Source organism: Vanessa atalanta, chromosome 12 (genome assembly GCF_905147765.1).
Source record: "Vanessa atalanta chromosome 12, ilVanAtal1.2, whole genome shotgun sequence".
NCBI classification, from domain to species: Eukaryota; Metazoa; Arthropoda; class Insecta; order Lepidoptera; family Nymphalidae; genus Vanessa; species Vanessa atalanta.
In genome coordinates, this window is record NC_061882.1 from 10,994,103 (window position 1) to 11,006,349 (window position 12,247).

Sequence of the window (12,247 nt, forward strand, 5' to 3'; positions counted from 1 at the left end):
TTATATACACCACACATTTTGGAGATTATATATATTGTTGCCTAATGCATTAACACCTTAGATCATACATTAAAAAAGTGCGTTTTCACCTGTCACAGACTTGGGTTAACTCTGGGTTAACTATTGGCGCGAAATTTGGGTGCTTCGACCGTATTTCTACGTCACAGAAATCGTTTGTTTTAGTCGGTTTTTGTTATTGATTATTATTTATTTAAAGTAATTAATATTATTATTGATTTTTTTTTAAAGATTTAAAAAGTTATTAGTTAATTAAGTAGTGTCTTATGTCTATAGAGAATATAATTCGTAAATATCTTTAAATATTATAATATATACTTCTGTGCCACGGTGGTTACAACATGAGATTCTTAACAACGATAATTCTGAGTTCGAACCCAAAGCAAGAGCATCACTGAATTCATGAGCATTGCGTTGAAGAATAATCTCGTGCAGAAACTTGAAATCATTGAATCAGAATCTGCCACGCATTAAAGCAACCTTCGCTTATTATTTCTATAAAGAAACTGCAATCCCTCAACGCTTAAACTGTATAATTATTCAACTAATTATGTAAATAATAGATACGAAATAAATACAGCAATATCCTTTATATTTCATTTATTCCTTAATATTACATTACACGCACTTCTGTCAACGCGTGTATTTAATAGCTGAAGTATGTTATTGCGGGCGGGTAACTTCAGAGATCCAGTCGTTGTATTTAGCGACGTTCAGGAATACTGAAACGAATACACAAAAAAAATGATTAAATCAGCAAGCTTCGCTTAATACCTAATGTTTATACTGTAATGCAATCATTTTTTATTGTTAAATATACCAGTTACAATTATGTCTACGTTTAAACATGCTGTAAATATATACAATACATTCGCGATTTTTCTCGCCTGATAATTATTGTGGTTTACAAAATGCTGATACATTATCTAACCGATCGACTATTGGCGAGATGAGTCAGCAATCTATCATAATAAATGTGATAAATGGGCCCGTAATTGACTAATTTTGACCCTCATTCATTGCTTTTCCCCTGTTACTTTTCATTGTATGAGATATATTATCTTTGTCGAATACAGAATAAATAAGATCAGGTACTTGTTAATTATAGACTTAACGCAGATATAGACTATATTATGAACATTAACTATGATGTCGATACCTCTATGAAAAAAAATTTATTACGCTTTGTTTTTTTTTTTAATTGTTAAAGTTATTAGACCGTTGAATAGTTTTTAATGTCATTGTTTTTTTTTTTCTTTTTATGTGCGACGTTTTCGATATTCAAACTAAATATTATTTTTAACAAGTGTATGTTAATAAAATTTAAATTTAGAATCATTAAATGTTTCACAGATGTAACACAGATTAAGATGATTTTAATGTTCGTTTTCAAAAAATAAAATGAAATTTCTATTTTATAATGACGTATTACATTGGGTATCCACTTATTATAATTTATAGTATAGTATAGTTTTCGTCCGTATGTAAGGTGCGTTCGTAGGTCTTAGGTATAAAAACTAGCCTATGGGGTTCTAACTAGCTTAATCAAATTCAGTTCAGTGGTTAAACCGTAAAAGCTTAACAGACAGACAGAAAGAGTCACTTTCACATTTATAATATTTGTAGACATTATATTTTGTAGTTCTGTCAATACATAAATATAATATATAAAATGGAAATAATCAAAGGAAGACAATTTTGTAATAAAAGCGTCCTCACCTGCACTGCCTTCCGCGACGCTGGTGAGCACGCCGACTTGCCTGTCGTCACTCACGAGAGGAGCCCCCAAGTCGAACTGTAAAGAAAAATATTATCTGTGGCATTTCGTTTCTAACAAACAAGATCCGTTACCTATTATATGTTAAACTTATCTTGTTTTTAATCGTTTGAAACAATTGAAATAAATTAATTTTATACAATTATATTTTTAGTGAAACGAGATTTTTTTTAAATAATGCTTTTTTAATTTATCTGTGAACCATAACAGTTTTGTTTTCTTTTAATCTTAAAAGTATACGGCAGAACTGCATTGCCTTGTGACATTTCTGCTTAACATTGATTTTCCATAAGCGCATACAGAACAGAGTCAGCTATACATGCTCTTTGAGTTGTAAGCGACAAAGTTTAACGCACGCTGTTAGCCACAGAAGGGGAGCGAGGACAATAGACGCAGATATCTTTGAAAACAATCTGATATTTCTGATAAAATGTTTTTTTACATTTTCTCTCGGTACTCGGCGAATAACTCACGCAGAAACCTGCATGTATCCGATGATATTCTGCCACGTGAATCAGCGTGGAATAAGTTCCAAACCTTCTCCCTTGGTGCACCAATGGGACATAAACGAACAGTTATCATGATTACCTCGGTGGCTTCGCCGTCTTCACTGCTGCCAATAAGGCTGCCATCTTCATTAGCATCCAAACCAACGTTGAAGCAGTTCAGCTTTTCTCCGGGAACTGAATAACACGCAACAATACATATTGTCTTTAAATACCTTAGTATAATAATAATCTCTCACTCATAAACGGTATTCGTTTTATTAAAATTAATAATTGAAAAATCTTTTTCAGTGTGGTTTGAAAGTTAAGATTTAACAATAATAATGCAGATAAATTATTACTTCGAATCCGAAATTCAAAACATGTCACATAGACTGTTAATGATTTTGAATAATAATTAAGATCGGAATTTCTACCACACTTCCACTCCACAAGAGTTCCCCTAAGCACGGTAGAGGAGAAACTGACATAACCGAAGAACAGTGGTTTTCGGGGTACGATAGTGTAAAACTGCCAGTTTACAAATTCCGGCCAATGAAACCAATAAAGCAGACTGTGACAAAAAATATAGTTTTCTAAGCATTTCATAATAATAATCTGCACGATTAATATCGTTACAAATTGCAATTTTAGGGACTACGTAGCAATGACTCTCGATCGTCGTCAGCCTTGATATTTGCAATTATATTATGTGATTAATTATAGGAAATGAAACTCACCGCCTTCAACAGCGCCGTAGCCGCAAAGTTTGCCAGAGGTAGGCGCTTCAGTGCTACTATCGGCCAGATCGATGGAACTGATGTTTTCTGCGAAACAATATAAAACCTATTAAACGATAAACCACAGATAAAATATTTATTTATACAACGAACGATTAAATGGGCCACTTGATGGCAAGTGGTCACCACCGCCCATAGACAATGGCGTTGTAAGAAATATTAACCATTCCTTACATCACCAATGCGCCACCAATCTTAGGAACTAAGATGTTACGTCCCTTGTGCCTGTAGTTACACTGGCTCACTGACCCTTCAATACGGAACACAACAATAGTAAATACTGCTGTTTGGCGGCAGAATATCTGATGAGTGGGTGGTACCTACCCAGACGGGCTTGCAAAAAGCCCTACCACTACCACAGTATATTTAATTGTAACTATACACCCGATTAACAACATTAATAAACAAAAGCATTAATTATTCAAATATTGATTTTTTTAAAATTATTTAAGTCAACACAAATAGAATAATTAAAAAAAAATGAGTGTAATCAACGCGCCGAAAGGCCGAAATGCTTTCGAGACAATCCTATTAGTTAAATAAGAAACATCAGAAGCGTCCAAACGAAATTAAACGAAATTGGTTATCCGAAACTCTAAGAAGTTTGCACCAACTTCCAACAACCATTTAATTAATAGAGCGGTCGTTAGCGTCGAATTTTAATTGTGTCGACCTGCCTTGTGCTGGGGAGTCAATTATTTTCTTATTTTTTATATTTAAGAGTCTTATTCTCTAAACATCTTAAGCAATTGAGTTTCTTAAATAACACATTTATTATTGTACTTGTATTTAAAGGTTTTAAACAATGATACTATATCCGCTACTCGAACTACATACTTGAAATTCTCTAATAACTTTATCGATATGCTTCATGTTAACATAAATGTCACAGTTTTTTAATATGTTACTTTTAACGTAGAATATTCTCTTCGTTTAATTAGCCCTTTTTACTAAAACTTTTGCCAGTTTTTAGGTTATCTTAGACTTTACAAAATTAATTTGCTTATATGTCCTTTAAAGACGGTGACACGGATTCTGATTGGTTTAAAAGACGATCCTATCATAGGATACCATTATTATATTTTAATGCAATGCCAGACGGACGCGTAACCCAAATATAAGAAATGTTGTATTGAAGAAGATTATTATTTCATATTTCATTCTAAACGATTCAGTTCTGAATTTTAGACAACGGGAGCCATTCTCAAGAGGATTAGTCTATTGCACAAGACACGTTGTAGTGTTATAGGCGTTTGTGCAAATACAAGTGCACTCGCTTTGTCCTCATTCTCATAGTCCAATAGGATAGCAGACCCAATACGATCGGAAAGAATTAAGGCACGGTATCACTTGACGTGCGTTTTGAGGCACGTGAGTGTCAACTTCCAGACTTTCTCGACGGACAAACCTATTAACGCTGTAATGGACTTTGTGAATTTATAACTAGCCACTAAACCGACGAGGCAGTTTTTTATAGTTATAAACCATCAAGCCATACTATCCTTAGTGCTAACTTACCAGTATATTCCAAAACTCGGTTGAGGCTAATAAGAGCTACATTGTTAACACCGGTTTCTTCGTCGTAGTCGGGGTTGATGCGGACTGTGGTGCTCTCTGTCACCAATTCAGGACGGACCACATCAGTAGCGCCATAACGGACCCAGATGAAGCGGGCACTAGTTATAACACGAAGATAGAGGTTATAATATGAATATATTATTTTCAAAATATTAGTAACAAAATTTATAGTAAAGGACCGCGCAAATACAGACCAAGCGGTAGCTAAAAAAGTAAGCAAAAATAAGTTAATAAACTATAATGGTACACTTACTTCCTAAGACAGCTAGCCGAGGTAAGGACCCAGGATACATCGACGATTGAGCCAACGCATGTTCTGAGGAGACCTTGACCGTCGGTGGTGGCGACACGCAAGTGTACTACCCACGGGTTGTCACTAATTTGCGCGGGAGTAGACGGAGCTGTCGATAGAATTAATGTTCATTATTTATTTAACAATTATGAGACTATCTGATCTAGTAACGACAAATTACCTTTTCACAACTTAAGAGCTTAATTTTTTTTAAATTGAAATTGAATTGATTTATTTTAATGAACAAAAATAAGAATAAAATGGATAAAATATATAAATAAAGCTAATATTATCAGGTATTTAATGCTAAACAAAGTTGCTACCCAGTTTCGTATCAGTCCTCTCGGTAGAATCTACATTCGAAATGGGTAGCTTTATTAATTTCTACTTTCAAAAATATTTGTACAATATTAGCTATAATTCGATTTCGATTAAATTAAAAATTTAAAAAAATAAACTTACAGCCTGCACCAGTGCTGCGACCCTGAAAAAATAAAAATATATGTCATAAAAGAATCCCGATTTACAAATATTAAAAAATAAAAAAGTGCCCTAATTATATGAATAACAATAAAATTATATTGCGTCATAAATAATTTTAAAGATCTAAGTAAACGCAGGGACAGACAGACAGCGGTAAGCGACTTTGTTCATATATTATGTAATGATTATATTTATGTAATGATTATGAGCCGAAATGGCCCAGTGCTTAGAACGCGTGCATCTTAACCGATGATTTCGGGTTCAAACCCAGGCAGGCACCACTGAAATTTCATGTGCTTAATTTGTGTTTATAATTCATCTCGTGCTCGGCGGTGAAGGAAAACATCGTGAGGAAACCTGCATGTGTCTAATTTCAACGAAATTCAGCCACATGTGTATTCCGCCAACCCGCATTGGAGCAGCGTGGTGGAATATGCTCCAAACCTTCTCCTCAAAGGGAGAGGAGGCCTTTATCCCAGCAGTGGGACATTTACGGGCTGCTTATGTTATATGTTTTATGTTATGTAAAAAGTTTTTATCATACACAAGTTAAACTTTACCTATTAGTAATACCATTATCAAAAAAAAAAGATTAATATAGATAATACTAAAGATTTTGATTTCCAATCATACGTATAAATTTACTTATCTTTATAAGTACCTGATTTCATTACAGATTAAATAAAATAATAGGCCTTGAGTTGTATTTTTACATAAATATTCGAATATTTTAAATTATCAATTTTGAGTATCTTAAAGATGTTAATAACGAGTATAATTTCACAGCTATGAATGGATCTACGTTTTTTTAGTTTAAGATTAATTTGAGTGGATTAGGCCGTAAGTCAAGTATCTTTTTTTAAAATCTTTTTTAATATATACAAGCAGCCATGTACATGCCATTTAGTATAGATGGAATTCTACGGTTTTTCTATACATATGTCTTAAGTAAAATATTTTAAGCGTTAGATATTTAATGGTATATAAACAAGGGTCATTGAACTCGTACTTGCGTGTTACACCTACTATGTGTGTTACTTAAAAACTTGGGAACTAGGTAAGCGCTTACGAAAGCTATGCCGATTATTTGTGAAAAAACTTAATGGCTTTACGCAGAATTGCTGGGAATATATTTCTAAGACATTAATATTTCTTTGGAATTTCGAAGACCTATTACTATTTATAAACTCTACCTAAGTAATTAATGGATTACATTCGGTTTTTTTTTTGTAACAGTTTTCTAAAACGTGTTATTCTGCCTAAAATTTTTTTATATATTATATATTCCGTATTCAGATTCTGAGATGCTACAACACTTTCTAATTTATGATAATCGATTTCATTATTTATTTTGCGATCTACATATAATTAAGCCAATAGTTAAAATTATAATTAAATTTAAAATACAGTGTTATATAATTAGAGCAGTAACTAAAAACAATCTATACCTTGAAAAAAATTATGAAATCGATAAAATGTCGATATAAACAAAGCAAGGTGCAAATAATATGCTGTTGATTGAATTGGAATATGTTTTACCTATGTATAATTTCAAGTTTTTCCTTTTGACTTTTGCTTAAAGGAAACATTTTTGGATTTATATATAATCAAAATATGTTTGCCTTTTTGAAGGCCAATATACTATTATAATATTATTATAGATAATTAAGAAACGTGATCATTGGTGTACGCTATGAAAAAAAAAACATTTTTTTTTACAATTTTTTCCGACGTCATAAAAATTTATAGTCGCGGTTAAAACCCAACTATATTTTACACGGATAACATACAACGGAAAAGTTCAAGCGGCCTAAACCAATTTTAAGTTCGTATGGCAGAGCGTGTTAAAAAGTCTAGTTCTGCGAGCGAGCTTAAAGAAGCGTTCAGCAAAGGCATAAAACTATAATACATTTGCGTGTTAATATTCTTGAATCACCATATTATATAACAATCACATATACAGACAAAAAAAAATATCACAGTCATTGAAACAAGCAATCCATGCAAATTGTATAATGAATACCGCAATAATTGGATTTCTACATATTTCATTTAATTAAATTCCAAAACGGATGAATTTATTTTCTTTTTTTCTTTTTCATGGCTTTAAGTACTGCACATTCAGCCTATAATAATTTGTTTGTTTGATTCTAACCTTACTACTAAAAAAGGCTCAAAATGGCGGAACATTAAGCTCCAAAGGTCGATGACAAATACAACAAATTATTTGAAGGAATGTTGTCTTAGATTTTCGCGATTATTACACATTGAAATAAAACTAGTTTTTAACGGATTTAATCGCGTATATCGCCCGTGACCACGAACACTGCAAAGTGCTCGAAACGTCGGGATGTTAAAATAAAATAATTAATATACGCGATTAAATCCGTTAAAAACTAGTTTTATTTCTATTTGAAGGAAATTTTAAACAACTTATTATAATATATTTTACACGTTTTTTCATTTAAATATTTTTTAATTAATTAAGGCCAAAATTAATAAATCTAAAATTTAATATAAATATAATTGAAAGATTAATTCAAACCTTCGTAGAATTTTATAATTTTGTTTATGTAAATTTGTTATTTTATATTGAAGTGCCTATCATTGAGAGATTTTTCAGAAACGACTGATTAAAATTTGTAAGCTAATATTTGTATCGAATATATTTATATATATTATCGAATATATGAACATGAATAAGTATTTGTTCTAAATGAAACAAAATTTATATTGGGCAAAACTTATATAGAAGCAATAAAAATAACTATGAAATAATCTGTGTTACCTGCACTGCGGCGAACACACACAATAAAGCGAATCCAAAAGCCTTCATCTTCATCAGCGTACAATGAACCACTAAAAATTTTCTGCTAATTGTTTTATACTAATTACATATTTATCGAAGATTACCGCCCACGTCAGCGATTACTATTATTAACAATTACTTTTTATCGAGCTTAAAATATATAATCCAATGATAACGTAATAAAAATATATTTAATAAATTTAATGAATCGTAAAATATAAAAACATCAGTAAGTCCGGAAATTATTATTATTATGCTTATTAGATTTAAATAGATTTATTTTCCTACGGAACTATACTTTCTTATTGTAGGTCAACATAAGTCCTTGGTTATAGCTTATAGCCTACTTAACACGAGAAAAATTAAGCACATAAAGATTTAGTGATACCTGTCGGGATCTTAACCCCCAATCTACACCTAGGTTTACTTAAACTTCTGTGTCATCTCGGTTAGATCCTTTTGTAAGTAAATGATTTATTTATAGATAAAGAAAGTGAAAGGTGTTCCGTATCAATTAATTAAAAATTAGCGTGTATTTATACGCCACTTCTTAACTAACTAATTACAAAATATAAGTATCGCAATAAAACATAGTACATAGATCTATGAGTAAGTAAGTGTAAAGCTTCTATATTGAATAAGGGAATTTGAGTTTGAGTTTGAGTTACACTCGCTTACCACACCAATACATCTCATTGACATTTTTTCTTTTTCTAGCAATTAATTTTATTAATTTAATATATATATCGGTGATCTCAACAATACGGACTGTTTTGATAACGGGCCGCAAGTGTTGTAGTTTTTAATTAGAGCAAATTAGGTCGAACTTTGCTGTTTCGAGCCATTCATTTACAAATTATTACCCGCTAGATGGCGCTGTATGGGATTGGTAAGCAGGCGCTAAGATCTAAGCTGTCAGTTACGTACCGACCTCCCGACGTGAAAGACGTCTGGGGGACGTCCTGAGGCAAGAGTCCGTGCGCACAGACTTAATAACCGCAGGTGAATTGGATTATTTCTAATGCATGCCGCATATTCAAATATTTTAATACTTTGCTAAAAATGCAGCTTATAGATACTTCGCATGCATGATAACACTTTTCAGCTACTATGTCGCTGTTCTCCTATTATCCACTGGAAGATTAATTTATAAGCTATTTAAGTAAACACTTACTTATGTAAGTAACCTGAGTAGGATTTTAAAAGTGTTGGATGAGCAAGAATCGCTTAAAGGTTTTGTATATTTACTGTAAGAAAGTAGCACTTGATTGGGAAATTAAATTTAAGCGTTATGGAACATATACCTAATATACTAACGACCCGCTCCGGCTACGCACGGCTGCAATATACTATGGATACTAAATATACTACAGAATGTCTTACAACGTTCACAGTTTTTCAGTCGTTAGACAAGACAACAAACCGCTATCTCTCTGCCTTTTAAATCTGTAATATCTTTGAAAATATTCATTTAAATTACATGGTGTAAATTGCCATTTTGATCTATATTAAATGCACAATGTTTTAAGGTAATTGGATAAGGGTTAATGCTATATTGCTTAAAATCGCTTAGAAAGTTATTCGTAAAAAGTAACGGATTAAAAATGGTTGTTATGAGTTAACCCTATGAGATAGACATATACCATCGCGGACTTTTTTGAAGACCTTCTTAAGGTGTACAATAATGTAGTACATTAATTTGATCTATCTCGTAGGTTTCAGTCAGCGTTTTCAATTTAAGCGCAAAAAAAATGTATTTATGACATCACTTTAGAAACCCCTAAAATTATCAGTGTTTCTCTACTTTATTATGCATGTAAACCTTCCCTTTGAATCAATCTATCTATTAAAAAAAACCGCATCAATATCCGTTGTGTAATTTTTAAGACCTAAACATACATAGGGACAGACAGCGGTAAGTTACTTTGTCTTATACTATGTAATGACAATGAAGAAGCAATAAGTATACGTAGAGTACGTCAATACGTACGGAAGTATACGGTATTACGTTAATATCAACAAAGTTGGTCAATGATAGGTTAATTTGGCTTTTATCTAAAAGCTCATTGGTCGTCTATCACGTCATCGGATGCCACCGAACAATTACCGCTTTAATAATTTTATCATCCTTATATTCACGAGTATTCATCGTCGTTTCATTTAATGTGATGACGTCGTCTCCACTCATAATGTAATTAAATGTCAAAATATGTAATAGCGAAATAAACTGGTACATAAAAAATAAATAATGTAAAAAAAAAAATGTGAGATGTATTGGTGTGGTAAGCGAGTGTAACTCAAACTCAAATTCCTTTATTCAATATAGAAGCTTTACACTTACTTACTCATAGATCTATGTACTATGTTTTAAATAGGGTACTGGTTGCCCGCAGCTTAGCTCTCGTTTTAATAGTTGGTATCCTTCCTTGGAGTTCAAATATGGTTCATACCAAATTTCATCAAATTTGGTTCATAGATTTGGTAGTGAAAGAGCGACAGACAGACAGACAGAGTTACTTTCACATTTATAATATTAGTATAGATTAGTCTATGAGTAGATTTTTTTTAAATACCATTTAACTTAAATAATGTTAAGATAACGAATATTAATTTTTTTTTTTTTTTTAATTAATAAATGTATACTAATTTGTCGAAATCCAATAATAATCCATATTGGTCTTCGAGAATAATAATAATCAGATAATTCGTTTATTTTTAATAAATATAAATAAATTTATGAAATTTAAGTCATTATTCACGAAGTTTATTACATTACCAAATCCATTAGCTTGTTCAATTACATTTTGATATGTCGAGCAAAAGCAATATTCCATTTCCGAGAATTTGTCTTATTTACATTATTTAATATTTAAAAGTAAACATTGATACTCAATTTGCATTACTTATATTCTGAACTCTCTCATTAGTGTCACTGAGAATTATTTTAGTAATTTTACTAAGTACTTGACATTTTATTTTCAAGTATTTAGTAGAAACTTTATCGTAACTTTTACTTAATTAAATTTATAATGACTCACTGGCGTACAACGCACAGAGTAAATAACAGGTTCTAACTCGTAAGTGAAGGTTAGTTATTTTTGTTCGTTTACTTGGTGGTAGGGCTTTGTGCAAGCCCGTCTGGGTAGGTACCACCCACTCATCAGATATTCTGCCGCCAAGCAGCAATACTTGGTATTGTTGTGTTCCGGTGATGGTGTGGAAGGTGAGTCAGTGTAACTACAGGCACAAGGGACATAACATCTTAGTTCCCAAAATTTCTAACAGCGCCAATGTCTATGGGCGATGGTGACCATATTAAAAAACAGGTTATTACATAAAAAAAAAAAGTTAAGTTACAATTAGAAAGGATTTTTCGAAAATAGTATTTATGTTTCTTTTAATAAATCAATGTGTGTTAAAGTTTTAGGATGAAGTGTGTATAGATAATCATAATTTTTTTTTAAACTTGATTAAGAGACGATGTAACATAGTTTTTTGAAAATTCATCACGTGAGAGGGTAAAAGTTGGGGATGAAAGTTTGTATAGAACTTCATCATAATTCAATATATTTTAAACATGTGCCATCGGTTTTTTGGCTTCGATTTATGAGTTTAGGACAGACGGTATATTGTTTTTGAAAATTCATCCTTTATAAGGCTGTAATTGGGGTTGAAAAATTGTTTTCTTTATTTATGAAGTTAAAATATATAAATCGGTGTTAGGCTTTTATATATAAAAAACAGCCAGCCAGAAAATTAAAAAGAATATGCGATTTTTATATGGAAGAAATGACGTATCATTTCTGAAGTTAGAATTATGGAAAGTGTTCAGGTTTCTTTTTATGAGTAAAATGTAGTTGTTACAGCGTTTTAGGCAAATTTTCATCTAAAAGGATGAAATTTGGATTGAATATTTGAATGGACATTAGTCGTTACACAGATAATGTACTATGACCAAGGTAAAATGAAGGTATGGGTAACCAAAACACTTTTATACTTAAGAAA

The 12,247-nt window shown here is 31.7% G+C and overlaps 1 protein-coding gene across 1 annotated transcript; it reads right to left on the reverse strand.

The window, feature by feature from the left end:
• Nucleotides 1–609: 609 nt before the first annotated feature.
• Nucleotides 610–8,302, reverse strand: LOC125067698 (trypsin epsilon-like). The gene is made up of 8 exons (XM_047676422.1): nt 8,222–8,302; nt 5,413–5,434; nt 4,912–5,059; nt 4,599–4,756; nt 3,021–3,107; nt 2,384–2,478; nt 1,738–1,813; nt 610–740 (listed from the first exon to the last, which is right to left on the reverse strand). The coding sequence occupies exons 1-8, from the start codon at nt 8,273–8,275 to the stop codon at nt 682–684; spliced, it is 699 nt and encodes a 232-aa protein (XP_047532378.1). The 5' UTR covers nt 8,276–8,302; the 3' UTR covers nt 610–681.
• Nucleotides 8,303–12,247: the final 3,945 nt, after the last annotated feature.